Source organism: Armigeres subalbatus, chromosome 2, assembly GCF_024139115.2.
Source record: "Armigeres subalbatus isolate Guangzhou_Male chromosome 2, GZ_Asu_2, whole genome shotgun sequence".
Lineage (NCBI taxonomy): Eukaryota > Metazoa > Arthropoda > Insecta > Diptera > Culicidae > Armigeres > Armigeres subalbatus.
This window is the reverse complement of record NC_085140.1, coordinates 184,605,355-184,627,083: the sequence shown is the minus strand read 5'-3', so window position 1 is coordinate 184,627,083 and position 21,729 is coordinate 184,605,355. Positions and strand designations below refer to the sequence as shown.

General features: G+C 41.2%; 1 protein-coding gene across 2 annotated transcripts in view; it reads left to right on the top strand.

The window, feature by feature from the left end:
• Positions 1-21,729, top strand: part of LOC134211362 (uncharacterized) — a 712,214-nt gene that overhangs the window by 345,894 nt on the left and 344,591 nt on the right. For both annotated transcript variants that reach the window (XM_062688149.1, XM_062688150.1), the window contains one exon: positions 20,554-20,823. In XM_062688149.1, the coding sequence (XP_062544133.1) occupies positions 20,554-20,823 (270 nt within the window). The remainder of the gene's footprint in view (positions 1-20,553; positions 20,824-21,729) is intronic.

Genomic DNA, 21,729 nt, shown 5'->3' with positions numbered 1-21,729 from the left:
GGAGGATGATTTGCTTGTAGACAGCAAGCTTATTTGTCAGGGACAATGACGACCGGCGGTTGATCAAAGGGTACAGTAGTTTCAACAAGACGTTACACTTTGTCACCGTTTTGTCAACCTGTTGCCTGAAAATAAGCTTGCTGTCGAGGGTCAAACCAAGGTAGCCGGCCTCATTGGCCCATTCCACGGTCGTGCCATTGAGGATGATTTTACAGTCCCCAGGCGGAACAAGTTTAGGGGATTTGGAGTGGGGGAAAATGATGACCTGGGTCTTCGCCGCGTTGATACAGATCTTCCAGCTGGTGAGGTACTCTGTCAGGGCATCCAGGCCTCGTTGGAGTTTTGCCACTAGCGCTCTGATCACTCTACCGTTGTAGACGATGGATGTGTCATCTGCGAACAGAGACAGAATGCCGCCTTCTGGAGGTTCTGGCATGTCGGAGGTGAACAGATTGAAAAGCAGGGGCCCGAGGATACTGCCCTGGGGAACGCCTGCGACGATGTTGTGCGCATTGGAACTCGCTCCGCTGATTGAGACCCGGAATGTCCTTGCCGACAGGTAATTGTTGATGATTTTCATCAGGTAGCTGATCAATATCACTTTTGGTATCGATAGGAATATCAACATCAAAATTCCTATCGATATACGTTTTATATAAATCCCAATCAGCTCTATGATAATTAAAAGTAGAGCTGATTGGATTATAAATGGCTTCTTGTGAGATTTCAAATGTCACAGGAAGGTGATCAGAGTCAAAGTCAGCATGAGTTACCAATTGGCCACACAGCTGACTTGAATCCGTTAAAACTAAATCAATTGTAGAAGGATTTCGACTGGAAGAAAAACAAGTTGGTCCATTGGGATATTGAATAGTATAATATCCCGCAGAACAATCTTCAAATAAAATTTTACCATTGGAATTGCTTTGAGCATTATTCCATGAACGGTGTTTGGCATTGAAGTCACCAATTACGAAGAATTTTGATTTGTTGCGAGTCAGAATTTGAAGATCAGCTTTCAACAAATTCTTTTGCTGCCCATTGCATTGAAAAGGCAAGTAGGCTGCAATGAAGGAAAATTGTCCAAAATTTGTTTCAACAGAAACTCCCAAGGTTTCAAAAACTTTGGTTTCAAACGAAGAAAATAATTTATGTTTGATACGTCTATTAATGACAATGGCGACCCCACCACAGGCGCTGTCAAGACGATCATTTCTGTAGATAAAATAGTTTGGATCTCTTTTAATGGAGAGTCCTGGTTTTAAATACGTTTCAGTTATAATGGCAATATGCACATTATGAACTGAAAGGAAGTTGAATAATTCATCTTCCTTACCCTTTAGAGAGCGGGCATTCCAATTTAGAACTTTCACGCAATTATTTGGATCCATTGAAACGGAGTCCGATAACAATTTTGACGTAAACTACGTCTAAGGGGAAGACTCAGATACAGGGTGTAAAACCGAAATTTCCAAATTCGAGACCGTCACGAAATTAGGATAGATTTCAAACGCTAATAGCGTCTTTATCTTTCGATGGATTTTCGACATTTGCTTATCAATCGATTCAGAAACTCTCCAGCAATTTGCCAATTCTATTGATACTATTGATTATCAACGTTAAACTATTGAAAATGTTGTTTCTCTCCAAACCGGGTGAAAAATTCAATTCCGTTCATAAATCCCCAACACGGACATCAGATTGCAGTAAGGTACGGGCCTTTTGATCCACTGCTTCGTTTTCCCTGTGTATAAAAAGCCCCGTGTTTCGCGTGCGCGCGTCATTTTCATTCTGGATGTCACGGCGAGCGGACCAGGGCGTCCAGAAGCGGTCCCAGTGACAACGGCTGTCTCAGCGGTGTGGTGGTGCGGATGAAATTTTTTCGGTCGGTGGTGGTGGCGGTCGTGGAAGCAGCAGCACATCATTTTCATCCGTGTCCCATCTTCGGCGGATCTGGCAATCGACGGCGTTCGTTGAGCCGAATCATCGGATGGCGGTCGTGCAGCCCAGTGGCTGCTGATAAGGCACATAAGTGGCAATTAATTGGTTCTTTTCAGGACCATCATTATATTTGGGAGGAAGGTTAAGTTGAAATAATTTTCCTAAAGTGCAACCGTTAGGAACTGGAAAATTCTTCGGTGAAATTTTCTAGCGTAATTCAGAGTTGTATGATTTTAGTGATTGAGTATGTTGATATTAGACGAACTTTCTTCATAGAACAAAGCATAATTGTTTGGCATCGGTAGCGGAATCATAGCATTAGTGCCGGTCCGAGCATAGGCTGTCATCGGAAGATTGCTACAGCAATTTATTCACTAATGTGGCGTTTGCAACGATTTGGATGTTTTCCCGCGAGACTAATTTTGTATTTTTCCTGTTGATTGAAAAAGAAATCGGTTCCGAGATGAACTTTATTCAAAGCGCAACGCTAACGTCGGTAGTTGAATCTCAAGCAAGTATCGGAAGGAGACCATGCAAACAATTGATTCGCATTATGACTGAAAAAAATAGTATGGCGTCAGTATTGATGTTTTGACGTAAACTTCGTCTAAGGGGAAGACTCAGATACAGGGTTTAAAACGGGACTTTCCAAATTCGAGACTGTCACAAAAATTAGGATAGATTTCAAACGCTGATAGCGTCTTTATCTTATTTTCGACATTTGCTTATCAATCGATTCGGAAACCCTTCAGCAATTCGCCAATTCTATTGATACTATTGATTATCATTAATGCTTAATTTTTTTCCAACAAAAATATGATTTTGAAAAAGTATCACCGGCGCGTGCTTACTCCCAATCTACATGCTGATACATTTACAGTTACATCAAACAACTGAAAACCGAAATACGCCACTCCAAAATTACGAGGTGACAATGTTAGAAAGAGACAAAAGATAGGAAAAATAACACGGTGTGTAGTGCCTCCCCGAGTCACCTTAAGGGAGTATGATTATGTATGGGTCGTCACACTTCGCCCAACCCCCCCTCCCCCCTCTAAGCGTTACGTAATTTGTGGACGCTCCCAAGAGCCACTTTCATTGATGGTAGCCGATCGTTAGTACTTCATATCAAATATCATATCATATCATAGCATATCAAAGAATATTGTGGCCATAAAATTTGATCAAAAAAACCCCCCCCCCCCCCCCCTCCCACCGAAAATAATAGAACAAAACCTGCCGAAGCCGTCATTCCTCCAACATCATACAAGAAAATTTAAACTGAGCGCTGCTAATGTTAATGACGACGACCGCGCGACCCACACCATCGCCGGGAATAAAATTTCCGGTAGGAGCTCCGCCGATGCCGAAGGTGGTACCACGGTCTGCTCTCCGCGACATCTCGAACGAAATGGCTCGCTCGCGCGGAAGAGCTGCTTTCTTGTAATCAATTAAGTTGAACCTGTAGCCACGCCCCTTTAGGGGCTGTGTGACGGTTACACAATATTTGCAGTCATACTGGACAACAAAGAGGCGGGACTAATGAGCCATCTTTATTGATTATAAGAAAACTGCTCTCCCGCGCGCGTGGCAATTCAGCACCTAAAACTCATGGATATGTTGAATCATCGTATGTTTTCTGTAAGTATGTAGAATCACTGTGTGTATGTAGAATCACGAGCGCGCGTCAAACGGAAAAGCTGCAAAAATGTTTTCGCATGGATGACTATCTACCAAAATTATAAGTCTTTCTCTGAATCGTGCTCTCGTTATTCTACTACCGACGGAAAACAATCTGCCATCTCCAAGCAATTAAGTTCTACTTTGATCAAAATTCATCTCGCCTCAAGTTGTGACTTAAGAGCTACTTTCTCTGATGGTAGTCAATCGTTAGTAGGGGAAATTACGGCTTTGGCAGGTTTTGTTCTATTATTGTCAGGGGTTTTCTGTAACTAATTATGCTCAAATTTGGCCTAAGCATTCTTTGCATATCAAAGAATATTGTGGCCAAATTTCATAAAATTTGGTCAACAAACCACAGCCAACCCCCCCGGAACCGATAGAACAAAACCTGCCAAAGCCGTCATTCCTCCTACATTATACAAGAAAATTTAAACTTAGCGCTGCTAATATTAATGACGACGACCATCGCCGGGAATAAAATTTCCGGTAGGAGCTCCGCCGATGCCGAAGGTGGTATCACGGTCTTCTCTCCGCGACATCTCGAACGAAATGGCTCGCGCGCGCGGAAGAGCTGCTTTCTTGTAATCAATAAAGTTGAACCTGTAGCCACGCCCCTTTGGTGAGTGTGTGACGGTTACACAATATTTTCAGTCATACCGGACAACAAAGAGGCGGGACTAATGAGCCATCTTTATTGATTATAAGAAAACTGCTCTCCCGCGCGTGCGTGGCCCATTCCAGTTCGAGACAGCAGCACGTACGGACGTGTTTTTGTTCGCGCATTTTGACGTTAACTACGTCTAAGGGGGTGCAAACAAAATGAAAATTTCCAAATTGGGGACCGTCACGAAATCATGTAAGATTTCAAACGGTAATGGCGACTTTATCTTTCGACGGATTTTCGAGATTTTGTTATTAATAGATTCGGAAACTTTCCACCAATTTCCTAATTGTATTAAAACTATTCATTATCAACGGCAAACTATTGAAAATGTTATTTCTTTCCAAACCGGGTGAAGAATTCAAAAATAATCAATCCCGTTCATAAATCCCCAACACGGACATCAGATTGCAGTAAGGAACGGGCCTTTTGATCCACTGCTTCGTTTTCCCTGTGTATAAAAAGCCCCGTGTTTCGCGTGCGCGCGTCATTTTCATTCTGGATTTCATGGAAAGCGGATCAAGACGTCCAGAAGCGGTCCTAGCGACAACGGCTGAGGTGGTGCGGATGAAAATTTTTCGTTCGATGGTGGTGGCGGTCGTGGCAACAGCAGTACATCTTTACAACCGTGTTAACAGCCGACATTTTGGCTCTGGCCATTAACGGCGTGAGTAGAGCCGCATCATCAGATGGCTGTCGAGCAGTCCCGTAGTTGTTGTTTGTTAGGCACATAATTGTGAATGAATCGGATCTTTTCAGAACCACCATTATGTTTGGGAGGAAGGTTAAGTTGAAATAATTTGTCTAGGAACCGCTAGGAACTAGAAAATTCTTCAGTGAAATATTCTAGCGTGATTCTCAGCTCAATTATATGATGTTTGTCTAGCAATTAACTACTCTTCTTGCTGTGGATTTAATTTTGAACAATGATTCAGTGATTGATAAGTGATTGAGAAAGTTGTTATAAGACGAACTTTTCCATAGAACAAAGCATAATTGTTTGGTATCGGTAGCGGAATCATAGCATTAGTGCCGGTCCGAGCGCGCTTCAGAAGAAGAAGCTGCAAATATGTATTCGCATAGATGGAAATAAAACCTTAAACAAGTAGCAGGCTACCTACTAGAATTATAATCTTGATGGGAAATTTCACTTAACTGTTACTGCTATCCACGCGAATAATTATTGGCAGCGTCTTTTTACAACGCGCGCTTGTGATTCTGCTACCGATGGAAAACAATCTGCCATCACCAAGCAATTAAGTTTTACTTTGAACAAAATTCATCTCGCCTCAAGTTGTGACTTAAGAGATACTTTCTCTGATGGTAGCCAATCATTAGTACTTCAGACAAGAAAATTTAATCTGAGCGCGAACGACCGTATGAACCACACCATCGATGGGAATGAAATTTCCGGTAGCAGCTCCGCCGAAGCCGATGGTGGGACTACGATCTGCTTTTCGCGACATCTCGAACGAAATGGCTCGCGCGCGCGGAAGAACTGTTTTCTTGTAATCAATAAAGTTAAACCTGTAGTCACGCCCCTTTAGTAAGTGTGTGACGTGTACACAATATTTGCAGTCATACCGGACAACAAAGAGGCGGTACTAATGGGCCATCTTTATTGATTATAAGAAAACTGCTTTCCCCCGCGCGCGTGGCATTTCATTTGAAATATCGCGGAGAGCGGTCCCAGCATCGGTAGAGATCTCGCAAATTAATCGATTACTTCGATTAATCGATTATTTGTTGTGATAATCGATAAATTTTTAAATCGATTACTTCCCAACGATTAATCGATTCAATAATCGACAAGAATCGAGAGTAATCGATAAATCGGGATTTTACGACAACTATTAGATTTCGATTACTTCAATCAATCGATTCATCGTTATGATAATCGATTAATTTTGATTGGATTACTACTCTACCATGAATCGATTCTATAATCGTCAAGAATCGAGAGTAATCGATTAGTTACTAATCGATTAATCGAGATTTTACGACATCTCTAAGCATCGGCGGACTTGCTGAGCAAATTGTATTCCAAATACATATGGGATATTGGAAAAATCGGTTCTTCTCAGGGCTTCCATTCTATACAAAGGAAGATTGAGGCGAAGCGAGCTATTTTCAAAGGGCAAATTAACCGCTTGGAGACGCCATAAAGTTGCCTGGCGTCCGTAGCAGGGAGATGCTACAAATATGTCGCGTCGGAGGGAGATGCTACAAATATGTATTCGCATGGATGGCTTCAGTGGCAGTCAAGTTTAATTCTTTCAAGATTCTTATTTGGTTTTGTTATTCCAGCCAATGGCGTGGGTCGTGTGGTCGTTAGTGATTCGAAATATGAATTATTGGGAATTATTCGATTCTTCTCATGGACACCATTTTAAACATAGGAAGATTGAGGCGAGACGAATTTGTTCAAAGTACGACGTCGTAGCAGATCAAGCTCTATCTGGTAAAAGGGCGAATGTCGCAAGAGAGAATTCTCTTCGTCGACTTCCCCTCTTTTAAATAAAAGCGACAAGCAGCGGATTTCTTTGCAGTTTATCACCTCAGAATGCAAGTTTGCATTGTTTTCCATCGTGCTGAAATGTAAACCACAAAGAAATCCGCTGCTTGTCACTTTATTAAAAAGAGGAAGTCGATGAAGAGAATCCTCTTGCGACATTCGCCCTTATTCCAGATAGAGCTTGAATTATGTTGCCGTTCGTAGCAGAATAACGAGCGCGTATTGTAGAGAGCTGCTGCAAACATGTATTCTTACACTGTCACTAGATTCTTCATTTCACCAAACTGTTTTACGTAGTTTACGTCGGGCGGTCGTGTCTTGTACACAACCCTTATGATTTTTTTTGTGTGTACTTTATACCAACCTGAACAGCTTCAGGAATGGTTTTTGCTTTGAACATTGCATCAATCATGTGATGCAATTGTTCAGTTAAAAAATCAAAATCGGAAGCAGTCATGCTACCTGAATCGGCAACATGACCATTATTTTCCGTTGGGACATGGGTATAAACCTCATTTTGAGAAGAGAAATTTTGTCTACCAGCAGCGATGTTTGCATACGTAGGTACATTCGAAAAATTGGAATTTACTGAAGTGCTTGCTACCCGTTGACGAGCGGCAAAATTTGTTTGTGAATTGTGGTGGGTATGAATTGCTCGACCGGTAACTGGTTTCGGAATTTGAGTGTTTGAAATATGTTTACCCGGCGAATCTGGGATCCTATTGGAATTTCCCGTCATCAATTTTGCACGGGAAGTCAAAACTTTTTTGCGTGAAGGGCATTCCCAGAAATTGGATTTATGGTTGCCCCCACAGTTTGCGCACTTAAATTTATTGGAATCTTCTCTCACAGGACATGCGTCCTTGGCGTGAGAGGTTCCACCACAAATCATGCATTTAGCATCCATGTGACAATGTTTGGTTCCATGACCCCACTTTTGGCACTTACGGCACTGGGTAGGATTTTGGAAGTTTCCCCCAGGCCTGCGGAAATATTCCCATGTAACACGGACATGAGACATAATACAGGCCTTTTCCAAACTTTTCATATTATTTAGTTCACTTTTGTTAAAATGAACTAAATAAAATTCTTGAGAAATGCCCCTCTGGGAAGTTCCAGAATGGGATTTCTTTTCATCTTAATTACTTGGACTGGTGAAAATCCAAGTAATTGAGAAATTTCAATTTAATCTCATCCAGTGATTTGTCATCACTGGGAGACCTTTAAGACGACTTTGAACAATCGCTCAGTTTTGTCGTCGTATGTGAAGAATTTATGGCGCTTCTCAGTTAAATAGTGAAGAAGACGTTTGCGATCGTCAAAGGATCCCGGCAAAACGCGGCAGTCACCCTTCCTAGCAATCTGAAATGAAACCTTGATCCCCTGAAGGTTACTCAAAATCTCATTCCGGAAGCCAGAAAATTCGGCAACAGATACCACAATTGGCGGAATCCTTTGCTTTTTCGCATGAATCGAATCACCTGGGCTAGAGGTAGATTCGATTTGCTCAATTTCATCATTAATCAAATCGAACTGATTGCTCAGTTCGATTGGAGAAGAATTATTTCCGATATTAGAGTTAGAAGGAATATCTGAATTCTCCAGCTTCCTTCTATTTTTTCCGCGCTTGGGCAGGACGGTCTTGAAACCTTGTTTCTTTGAAGGAAGTGGAGAATTCAGAGACTCTTGTTTTTGTTAATACTCATTGCTGAGCGTGGAGACGTGACCTTCTAAGAGGTTTTTCCCAGAACGGTGTCCCTGCAGGATTACCACCGCTTGTCGGAATTTTACTTCCGCAAACGGGTCCAACGTAAAACGAAGGCACGGGTCCTTGCAAAGATCGTAACGGGATCAGTGGGTACAAATAGCGCTAAGAAGCACCGTTGAAATTAAAATAGCTTCGGGTAGTATTAAAAACTTCCTTCCGCAAAGAGAGAAAGAACCGCACAGCACGAAAGCACGATGCGGTCTGAGAAAATCAATCTCTGAGAATGTTCATTTGATCATCATACAATGTTCTGTGCAATTGTTCTGTACCAACTGCCGTTTTTGCAATTCTGAGGTCAACCAAGCAATCAGAACCAATTTCCAAATCGAATGAGTGACGGAGGTGTATTTTCTTATATATTTTGGATGAAATCCTCATACAAATTTCAAATCAAATGCACCAGCTTATTAATTAATTAATTATTCAGACTAAGGCCGAAGTGGCCTGTGCGGTATATAAGAGTCTCCTCCTTTCGGCTCGGTCAATGGCTACACGTCGCCAACCACGCAGTCTACGGAGGGTCCGCAAGTCATCTTCCACCTGATCGATCCACCTTGCCCGCTGCGCACCTCGCCTTCTTGTGCCCGTCGGATCGTTGTCGAGAACTATTTTCACCGGGTTATTGTCCGACATTCTGGCTACGTGCCCGGCCCACCGCAGTCGTCCGATTTTCGCGGTGTGAACGATGGATGGTTCTCCCAACAGCTGATGCAACTCGTGGTTCATTCGCCTCCTCCACGTACCGTCCGCCATCTGCACTCCACCATAGATGGTACGCATCACTTTCCTTTCGATAACTCCGAGAGCGCGCTGGTCCTCCACGAGCATCGTGTCCGTAGAGAAGGTCTCGTGTCAGTAGAGGACTACCGGTCTAATGAGCGTTTTGTAGATTGTCAGTTTGGTACGGCGGCGAACTCTATTCCATCGGAGCGTCTTGCGGAGTCCAAAGTATGTACGATTTCCAGCCACTATGCGTCTCCGAATTTCTCTGCTGGTATCATTTTCGGCAGTCACCAATGAGCCCAAGTACACAAATTCTTCTACCACCTCGATGTCATCACCACCGATGCAAACTCGCGGTGGGTGGCTCACATTGTCTTCTCTTGAACCTCTTCCTATCATGTACTTCGTCTTCGACGTGTTGATGACTAGTCCGATCCGCTTGGCTAGCAGGGGCCAGCAGGGACTATGTCCAAGAGCTTGACGATCCCTCCCCGGGCCATCTGCGAGTTGTGGCGCCTGTCTAGGATGTGGTGGGGTTTGACAGTGGGCCCTGTTAAACCTCTATAAAAAGCTGCATGTATCCGCAAGTAGGCTCCGCCAAAGCGACCGTGTGACGCTCTAAGCGCACAAGCCCAAGTCCTGGTGTTAGGTGGGACGCTAAACAGCCCTGACACGACGGCTCTCCGGCCACAATACACGGCTCGAGGCCGCATCTCTCCATCCTCGAATACACCCCACGCTCGCCAAGTCGTTTTGCACCTGGTCTGCCCCCCTCGCTCGCTGTGCTCCACGTCGTCTCGTACCTGCTGGATCGCAAGCAAATACCATCTTTGCAGGGTTGCTGTCCGGCATTCTTGCAACATGTCCTGCCCATCGTACCCTTCCGGCTTGAGCTACCTTCTGGATACTGGGTTCGCCGTAGAGCTGGGCGAGCTCGTGGCTCATTCTTTGCCGACACACACCGTTTTCTTGCACACCGTCAAAGATGGTCCTAAACACCCGTCTCTCGAATACTCCGAGTGGTTGCAAGTCCTCCTCGAGCATTGTCCATGTTTCATGTCCGTAGAGGACAACCGGTCTTACCAGCGTCTTGTACATGACACATTTGGTGCGGTGGCGAATCTTTTTCTACCGCAGTTTCTTCTGGAGCCCGTAGTAGGCCCGACTTCCACAGATGATGCGCCTTCGTATTTCACGACTAACGTTGTTGTCAGCCGTTAGCAAGGATCCGAGGTAGACGAATTCCTCGACCACCTCGAAGGTATCCCCGTCTATCGTAACACTGCTTCCCAGGCGAGCCCTGTCGCGCTCGGTTCCGCCCACAAGCATGTACTTTGTCTTTGACGCATTCACCACCAGTCCAACTGTCTTTACCCTGTCTTGTGTGAGGTAGGGCGGTAAGTTTAATTGATCCAAAATGACCACCTACACCGTGAGTGCTCCGGATAACGGTTTTTTTTTCTCGTTGTAGCGAATTGTGGTGACAAATAGGTTCTATGCTGAGGGCTAATGTGACAATAAAACGGATTATAGTTAGTTAGTACACTAAGCATAAAAACATAAACACAACATAAACACATTCATTGTCCACAGACTCCTTGAAAAAGGCACAATACATGTGTCCGAAACGTCGGATGAAAACATAAAACCTCGTTTTTTTTTTCTTTTCAAAGGTAAAAGAAACGAAATTTGCTCAAACCCCACTTCAGAGAAATACTAATAACGTAGGCGGGCAAACTCTAATCTTCTCGCGGTTTTCTTCATAACATTCTGTATTAAATTCTCCAAGATCTAAATGAGTATCATAGTTCTTCATCGTAAGTTGTGTAGTCCTGCTGCAATTTACTGTTTTTGGATGTTTCTGTATATATTTTTGCATATAAACTTCCAACTTGTTTAGCACCGCCCAAACGTTGTCCGATTTGGCTGAAATTTTGTCCAGAGCATCAGAGCATAGAGCATAGCAAATAGAACCGAATAAGAGGGCGGCCAATCAAAAAAATTGAAAAAAGTTTTTCCCATACTAATATGAGCCACCCTAATGTATATGTGTATTTTTGTATATGTATATGTGTGTGCGTTTGCGTGGGCGCGTGTTTAAATATTTTATAGTTTATCAAAGTCTTACCTCTTTTCCTCATTTTTTCTGATGCTGAGCATGTTTGAGCATTTACAAAGGCTTGCCCTTGATAACAATTGATCAGCCCTGGCATGCCCGAACATGCGCGCGTCTTCAGCAGCTGTAGCACTTTTTTATCTAATTTTATTGCACTACACATTTGTTTCGACCGCGGTCACTGCACTGGTTCTATTGTTCTATTTTTGTGCGAATCACCACAAAAAGTAGCTTCCACTTCATAGTTTTTCATTTTGAATGTTTCTTTAGGGTGCCGACAACCGACCACCTTTTTCGAAATGACATAAAATCAACGCTTAACAAAATTGTTGAGATTTTTTTCAATTGATGAAATAAAACAAATCTCTCCTCAGTTATTAGCTTATGCCTATTGGCATGGTATGCAAGTATCACCACATTGTGCAATTGGACGCAAGTTATAGACCAAAAACAAAAGTGTGCCGACAACCGACCACCTTCTCCTACTATTCAATTTAATTCCACCACTTTGAAATTTTTTCACCGATTTTGATATTATGATGCTCAATTTTGATCCATCCTGCGTCGCATGGAACAGCTTAATCAGTTTTGCTGGTAAGCCATGGTCTAACATTATCTGCCACAGTTTGATTCGTTTTTACGTGTGTTGTACACTCGCTTTGTCCACAAACAGATGATGAGTTTGGAAGTTGTATTCCCGGAAGGATTTTTCATAGAGTTAACATCTAAAGTAGAACAGTGTAAACAAAAAAGACGAGAACATCACGCCAGATCGGAGCCTTTTTCTTCCCTGCCAGATCATATAAATCACATGGTTGATATTTTAGTTTAACATGTAACTTCAAACTTTTAGGAGACAGCCTCTGATAAAGTACTTCGGAGAGATAGTAAGCTTAGCTTAGACTAACTGTACATGTCAATGGTTACTACTCCGTGATTGATCAGATACGGTGTAAATTGCACTACGATCATAGTGAATAAAGGTTGGGATTCACCACCTATTCTCGAGGTACACGTTTCAGCAGCTCACAAATCTTGATCAATAACGGCGCCAGCCAAGTGCTTACAGTCAGTTGGGAAAAGAGGAGAATGTTAGTGTGTAGCTATTGTTGCTTCTGGAGACCGAGAATGCCTCTGCATCCCCACAATACCACGGAAAGGAAGTTATGTTAATTGGATAGGGTAGATAAACCGAAGCATTGATCAAGGATTCACCAAGGAAAATGATGTAGTCTATGCCTGGGATTGAACAGAAGGCCTCTTGCTTGTAAGGCTTGTAGACCACCGAGCTCATCTTTATTTACTCACCAACCGCACGAAGCACAAAACCCGGACCTTGCGATTATTCTGCGTCCTGATACGAACGTTTCCAAGCATGCACTTTTTTCCGACCGCACAAAATGAAACTAAAAAGCTGGATCCGTGCCTGATACGAAACACGTTCAATCTTGAACTCTACTACCGCGATCAATCTTGCATTAATTTATTTACTCACCGACCGCACACACCACAAACCGGAATCTCGTGACTTTTCTGCGCCCTAATACGAACACGTTCAATCTTGCATTTACCATTTGTCCAAAAGGGATATATGATCGGAAAAGTCATTTTTCCCCGAACTGATCATTTGACAGATAAAGTCGTTTGGCCGAAAGTCCCGTTTGGTAAAAATGGTCGATTAGCAGATAGGGCCATTTGGTCGAACGGATCATATGGCTGAAAATGTCATTTGGTCTTTTCACAGTGAAAAGTTAGAAATGCGACTTCTTATTTCCGATTCTCACTTCTCATTTCTTACTTCTCACTTCTCATTTATCATTAATGGATTCACACTTTTCACATTCACTTTTGTTCGGCCAAACGACATTTTCGGCCAAATGACGTTATCGACCATACGACCTTTTCAACAAAACGATATTTTCGGCCGTATGACCCTTTTGTTCAAATGACATTTTCTTTTTGTTGCCTAGTGCCTAGTCAACTCATGACACGACGTCATGTAAGATGCTAAAGTGGTGGCGAAATACGTACTTTTCAATACAACTCGTACGTATATCGCTTTCATTTTAGCGTCTTACGTGGTTTGTTCGGCCAAAGTAGGGAAAAAGACGGCTTTGGCAGGTTTTGTTCTATTATTGGCAGGGGGGTTTTTGTCGACCAAATTTTATGAAATTTGGCCACAATATTCTTTGATATGCAAAGAATGTTTAGGCCAAATTTGAGCATAATCAGTCATAAAAAAAAACCCTGACAATTAGAACAAAACCTGCCAAAGCCGTCATTCCCCCTACATATCCGGCCGGACAATGATTTTTGAAATTCACTTTTACTTTTGACGTAGGATTACGTCCTTCTGGAAGATATTTCGCAGATTAAAATTGGAGACCGTCAGGAAAAGTGGTCAGGAAGTATGGGCTAATAATTCGGCCGTTTTCTTTTCGATTTTGGATCGATTGACGAGCTATTCAAGAATTTGTCCAAATAATAAAAATAGTGGATTAAAGACGTTAAGGTTTTGAAAAAAATCGCCAGGCACTTTTTTGGTGAACTAACCAATCCCGTATGTGCATCGCTAGAACAGACATCAAAACCGTTTACAAGCTCTAATCTCTCTAACTCTAATCTTCAAAGTTAAAAGACTTCACTATTCCAATTTTGTTTTGTTTATTGTCGTCAATCATGTTTGTAGACCGTTTGATACAGATTTAGTCTTATAATATAGTTCTCCGTTACTTAAAATTACTAAACACTTTTATCCGATATGAAAATTATACACACCAAGCATTTACTGAGTACGCAAGTATTGTTTCAATTTAGTCTTAGATGTAGTGAAATCAATAGCATTGCAATGTTTATTATAAGCAGCCATCATTTGATTTATGGGTCCGAATTTCGCATAGTTTGTACGATGACTACTACAGGCAAATAAAGTTCGATTTCGCAAAGGTCTTTGTGGGTGGGATATAAAAATTTAATTTAGATAACATTGCCTCTGATAACCTTGTTCGAGATAACATCATTAATGAAAGATAGCATCGCATATTCCCGTCGTTCCTTCAATGTTTGTATACTAATTAGCATGCATCGTGCTGTATAAGACGGGAGTGGAAGTTGAGTCCACCCTAACTTGCGTGTTGTATATAATAAAAATTGCTTTTGTACCGACTCAATTCTTGTGTCATGCGTGACTGTGTAAGGTGACCAAACTATGCTGCAATATTCAAGTATCGATCTGACATAAGCAATATATAATGTTTTTATAGTGTATGGATCGTGGAAGTTGTAGCCAAACCTTTTATGAATCCTAACATATTATTAGCTTTGTTTATAATAGTATTATAATGGTCAATGAACGTAAGCTTAGAGTCTATAATTATGCCAAGATCCCTAACTCTATCACATCTTGTTACCTTTTGGCTACCTAAAGTGATTGTCATATTTGGAATACTTCGTTTTCTGCTTATAGTAATTAAGTTGCATTTCTTTATATTGAGCTGTAACAAACTTTTTATACACCAGTTATGAAATATCTGGATCTCGTGTTTGCCCTAGCAGCACACATGTTCCACAACGGTTACTGCAACTCATATGTGACCGGATTCAGTCACATTCGAGTTGCTGCAACCATTTTTATCTGACTTGTGCTGCTCGGGTGAATGTGTTCATGTCTTCAGCGTCTTTGATCTCAATAAAAAGTTTCATATCGTCAGCGTAAATCAATACTTTTAGATGTTTTAGAATGAAGGACAAGTCGTTTACAAACAAAATAAACAATAGCGGACCTAAATGAGAGCCTTGCGGGACTCCCGATGTGGTATGAATAGCTACAGATTGCTTTCCTTTGAACCTAACTATTTGATTGCGACTGGTCAGATATGCTTCAAGCCATTTAAGGAGTCCAGGCTGGATTCCCATTTTTGCAGTTTAAAGAGAAGCATTGGTATATCAACTCTATCGAACGCTTTACTAAAATCCGTATATAAAACTTCAACGTGATTTCCTCTGTCCATGGCTTCAAGAGAATAATTCACAAATTCCAGTAAGTTCGTAGCTGTCGACCGACCTTTAAAGAATCCGTGCTGGCTTGTAGTGATCCTATTTCTCATTGACAATTGCTTCGAGTAATTTTGGAATGGTGGAGAGAAGAGCGATTCCGCGGTAATTGCGGATGTCGGATTTTTTGCCAGACTTGAAAATCGGCACCAGAAAGGAAGATTTCCACGGTTTAGGAAATTCTCCAGATTTTAATGACATATTGAAAAGCCAAAACAAAGGAGCAGTGAGCTCAGCTGCCATAGTTTTCAAAAATACGGGGGGAACACCATCTGGACCGGTACTCCTTGTTACGTCCAATTGTTTTAAGGCTCAAGACTCCATCACAATGTTTTGAAAATTAATGACTGTATCGCTGGTACGGAAAAGTGCAACAGCGATAAAAAAATTTTGTTTACAACTGGGGTGGGTGGAAATGGGGTGTTAAAAATATGCCAGCTGATGCATAATGTTGCCAGACTGGACGAAGGTTTATTTTATATCATAACACATGTTCACGGTGTATCAAATATATGGATTTTTACCGGTTAAAATTTGTGTATACACCACATGGAATGTAACAGAAGCTTATATAACATGTTTAAATATTTATTCTTGGTTTATTTGTTCAATCCGACAAACAGCAATGATTTTTTCCAATAAATAAATCTGGCAACGGTGAAGAGATGATTATTTTCTTGTGTATGCACACCTTTGTTTGCGTGTTGGCGTGGACGTGGCTGGCGTATACGTTGTATTGTGCGGATTGAATGAAGTTGCATCGCGTAGATTTTGTTCTCACCATTTCACTTATTGCGCTAGTGAATTTGATTCTTCCGCATTTTATTGCATTCACAATACGGTCGTCAAATTTGTCTCTCACTTCGATTTTTAAAAAGAAGTTTTCGACAGTTTTTGGACGTGAAGTCAATTAATCGGTAGTCAAGATTGAATAAAAAGGTGAAACTCAGTTAGTGAATATATTTTAGGAGTGATTAAATCAAGGAAACAGTGGGAAAAGATCAAGTGAAATTCAAGTGCGTGTGTATGTGTTTGCTCCGAACGTTCGGAGTTAGTATGCGTTAGATAAAAATGCGAATGTCGGTCTAGGAAAAAAGCAGTTTTCAGCGTTTTTCCAGCAATTCCTCAGTAATTCTTAGTTTGGATAAGTGAAAAATTAATATGAAAATGTAATGAATATGCAATGATTAAGGTAAGTCGGCAAATATCCCCAAAATATTGAATTTAGTTCAAAACTTTATTAGTATTAGTGTGGATTTGAATAAAATCATCGTCATCATCGGATTGATTACGGTTTATAGAGCCTTAACGCGTCCACTATATTCACTTTGTATCAACAGATACGTATTTCGTTTCCTACTTGAAAACTTCTTCAGTGTTTGTACACAGTGAATATAGTGGAAATAAATGGAATAGTGAAGTCATTTATCTTTGTAACAGACGCTAAATATTAATTAATTTAATCTTCAGTTCAATTAAGACTTTATGGAGAGCACAGCAGCACTTAGCTCTCTCAACGATGATGCCGGTAGTAGCGTTTTCAACAGAAAGTAAATCGTCGAGTAGCCGCCGCTGACAGCAGTAGCATTCAAGTGAAATTTCAACGCAATGCTCGGACCATCGTTCGGTTGCTGTTAATGATTAGAAAGGCGCTCGAGAAAAGACAATCAGTTCTTTTCAGGATCAACAACAGGAAGAAAGGGTTGATTGCTAAAATGGCGTCGGTTGCGGTACCGCGACATCAGTGGCGATCATGGAAATACATTCTAAATGGTGGCAGAAAATCATCGAATGGTCTTCGGACAGTAGCAGCAGTCAAGTGGAATTTTAACGCAAGATTCTGACTAATTGGTCGCAGTGAGTAGAAAGGCGCATCATTGAAAGGCATTTGCAAGACCAGCATTTTATGAGAAAAAAACTTTTATAGTATTGGTTGAAATATTCTTTCAAGATTCTGATTTTAGTTTTGTTGCTGTAAGTGATTGGAGAGGCGTATTATTGAAAATAAATCGGCTCTTTTCATGACCACCATTCAAGGTCGAGACGAATTTTCTTCAAAATGAAAAACATCATCTTTTGGCGACGGCAGAAAGTTGCTGCCGGTAATCACAAGCACGCGTTAGAGGGAGAGACTGCCATAAATTTTTTCGCATGGAAGACGTGTGCAGCGTTGTTGTTAGCATCATTAGCATTCAAGAGAAAATTTTCTCACAAGATTCTGACTTGGTCGGGGTTCAGCCAAAACGCACCAAGCGCCAACGAAAAATCACCCATTTTTCTGCCCAAACTTTCGTTTAGCAGATTTATTTGATCGCAAATTGTATCGGATATCCCTCAATCCAATAAATAAGGATATCCTATTGCAAATGTACGCTTGAATTGATATGAAACGATTTCCGTTGTCCTTGCACGAACAAAATATCACAAGTCAGTCAAAAAGCCGCTTGTTGCGTTTTGGCTGAACCCCGACCACTTTTCCTCCAGGAAGTAGTTCAGGCATTCCTGTGAAAATTTTTCCTGAAAACTAGTTCGGGAATTTCTCCAGATATTCATCCAGAAATTCGTCCCAAAGTTTTCTCAGGAGTTACTCTGGTATTTTCTCCAGGGATTCTCTCGGAAAGTCTTCCAAAAATCTCTCCAGAAATTCCCCCGAAAATTGGTTGGACAAATCCTCAAGTGTATCCCATGAAAATTTATTCAGAAATTTTGAAAGAAACTCGCTCGGTAATTCATTCAGAAATTCTTCCGGAAATTATCTCAAAAATTGCTTCGAAAATTTCAGGAATTCCTACAGAAATTCCCTCCAGGAATTCTATCGGGAATTTCCTCGGGACTTCTTCCTTAAATTCTCCAATAAATTCCTAAAGAAATTTACCAACGAACTTCTCCGAAAATTTTTCCAGTCCAGGGGTTGCCCCAAATTTTTTTTCAAAACTTCCCAAATAAATTCCCCTCGAAATTCGTCGGGAATTTCCTCTAAGAATTCCCCGGAAATATTCCTAGAAATTTCTTCCCCCTGCAGCTCTGTGGCTTCCTTCAAGAATTCTACGGAAAATCTTTCGATTATTCCAACAATTAATCTATAAATTTGTTCTGAATTTTCCACGGAGAAGAATATTTTTTGCTCAGTGTGGAGATGATTGGAACTCCTAATATTTCGTGTTCAATAATTGAGAATTATTAGTAAATAAATTCAACCCTGTGGAATTTAGATTGAAGGAAACTTACATTTCGTTCCCTTACTATCGTTTTCGATTTTCCTACCATCGCATACCCTTCAGTTCAGAATGAAACTACATCAATTAGACGTGGACAGGTTGGTTAGTGATTCCAATCCTGGATCTTCTCACGTATGAGTGAGAGATTTTGTGCATCTGCAGGAAACTGATCGTAAAGTGCAGCGAACGCAACTAGTCGTTGGAAGTCAAATCAATTAAAAATGTCAAGTAAGGTGCTCTGCGCCGGATGCATTCGGTGCGATTGAATGAGACTGCCGATTACGATTAACAGACAGAGATGACTTGGTTTGATTGGCCCAATAAAAAAGATGTGACAGAGCATCAATTGTGTAACGAAACATCAAGTTTGAGAACATTGGTTGCTGGTTTGGTTGAGTTATTTCGCTTCGAGGGAAATTGCGAAACATCTCGGACGGAGCTCACGTTATTCACATAATTTGCACTATCTGTGCGGAAGCTGATATCGGAGTTGATCGACATCGACAGACATGGAAGGCAGCAGCAGCTGAGTAAACAAGTTGAGCTACTTATGTTAAAAGCTCACTTGGACTTCGTGATCTCTTTTCTTTTCGTGTGGCCAGAGGGATAGAACTACCCTAGTGAAGACTATGTAAACGTTGGTGTATGTAGGGATTGATTTTTATTTCTCTTATATTTATATAGGCAATTTTCGGATTGGAAATTGTCTCGACTTCCCTGGGCATAAAAGTATCATCGTGTTAGCCTCATGATATACGAATGCAAAAATGGTAAACTGGCTTAGAAACCTCGCAGTTAATAACTGTGGAAGTGCTCAATGAACACTAAGCTGCGAGGCGGCTCTGTCCCAGTGTGGGGATGTAATGCCAATAATAAGAAGAATATTTATATTTATTGAACTCAGTCTCAGTCTTACAATTTTTGCAACGAGTTTATTATTTACCCGACGTTTCGACAAGGGATTGTGTCTTTTTCAAAGGAAAAAGGACACCATCCCCCTGTCGAATCGTCGGGTATATGATTAACCCGTTGTGAAGTCGTTGTAAAACTGAGTAGCCGTTCAATAAATATAATTAAAACGTACAGTCGATCCATAATCAGTAAATTTCTCTAATATTTTTTTGATATTTTTTGCCCCCGAGATTTTTTTTAAGAGAAGTAGGATAAATCATTACTTGGGTCTATTGGAGATTTCTTGGAAAATAATTAGAATGAATGATTCTTTGATTCTCCAGAGGTGAGTCCGAAATTCCTTCAAATTTCCAGTGGAGGCTATTCTTCTGTACGTTTAGAGTAAATTCACCTGAAATTAAAAAAAAATCATCTGAGTTTTCAAAGAAGGAGGAGATTCTTCTAAATTGCTGTCATCTAAAAAAAAAAGATATTTACACCATTTATCAAAAATGGTGTAAACGAGTAGTAGTCATCGAACAGAAATGGAAAATTTTATTTTGTTATTTTGCGCATACGTCACTTTTTCAGTATAAATTCTTATGAATTTCTAGATGGAATCTTTTTTAATGACCTAGGAATTCTGAACTTCCAAGAAAATTTCTTCTGATTTTCCTTGGAAAAAATCCATGTTTCAAATCTCCAGATTTTCTTTCCGAATTAAACTCTTTTGAATTTCTTAGGAAAATTTTGCCATGAAATTGTTGTGCGTGTGCAAATTATTGCCTTCTAAAAAAAATCATGTTGGGCACTTTCCCGTGTACGTCATCGCCAAAAGTGGCTAGTTATTACGATGTAAAGCACGCAAAAATTTGCATCAACTTAAACCGCTTGATAAATGATTGCTATATTATCCGATGGTGATGTTCCTTTTTTCGCTCTTCATTTTCGTTCCATGTACCCCCCCTGCAACCGGGACGCCAGGCTCGACCCCTCATACTGCCATCGCCGCCACCATCCGCCATGCTGGGCAACAACAGTTTATCATCGAACGGTATTGAGAAGCTGATAGACCAGCACTTTGGGCCACTGTATCCCGATTACGCGGACCACACACGGCCGGTGCTGGTCCGACAGGCGAGGGATCTGCTGGTGTGCACCTTCCACGGCGACCTGGAACGGTTCGAGGCCGGTTTCCTCCGTCCGGCGGCAACGATCGTCGGTGAACTGAGGAGCAGCTATCTTCAGGGACAGGTGAGTCCGTTTAGTGGGTGCAAGGGCAATTTGGTTGTCGCTTTTGGGTGGTATTTGTTGGAAGTTTATAGAGTCTGTGGATCCTGTAGAATAGATGGCTGCATACAGCACAGGCAAATGTTTATGTTTGATGTTTATTTTGTATTCAGCTGTGTTATGTAAGGTACCTACTAATTTGTTGAATAAATTGCATTGAGCGGTATAGACAGTTTCAGATGATAATAAAAGGTTCTCAATCTTCTGCCTACCTACATGGCTCGAAAACTATGAACAACAACTTCAGCCATGCAATCCGTCATATCAAAGTGCAAATAACTCAAAATACAGCATGTTCACATCTTTCTTATCGCCAAGAACAAACTTTTCTCTCATCCACATTTGTCATGATCCTAATGAAGATTCATTTATCATGTTGAAAAAAGTACATCACACCTGCCCTCCCGCAGAAACGGAGGTGAAAGATAAGAACACAAGTACTTGAATATGTATTCCGAAAGCGCCGGCAGCACGCGGGGTCAACCATCTCACTCATGCACTTAATCTGTTTTGCTCTAGAAAGAAAATATGTTCGTACACAAGTGATGATGTCCAGCAAAAAATAAAAGTGTTGAGGAGCATATCAGATTCATAGTGATATTTTCCTACTTATTCCGTCTTCAGATATGGAGGGCTTGAATGACGTGCACATGGCTGTTACAAATATGCAGATAAAGGAAGAGATGATCATTGTCGTGCTGGCTTTTGTGTGGTTCAAATGCGATAACATAATGACATCAGGTTTATGTCGGAGATGTTTAACGAGGGAATGTCGATGAACCCAGTAATCAAATCGACAGGTTTGCTCTGGGTTGGTATTCGAATGGATGAATCTCGTTATGAAGTTGAAGATGATTTATGAACAGGCAT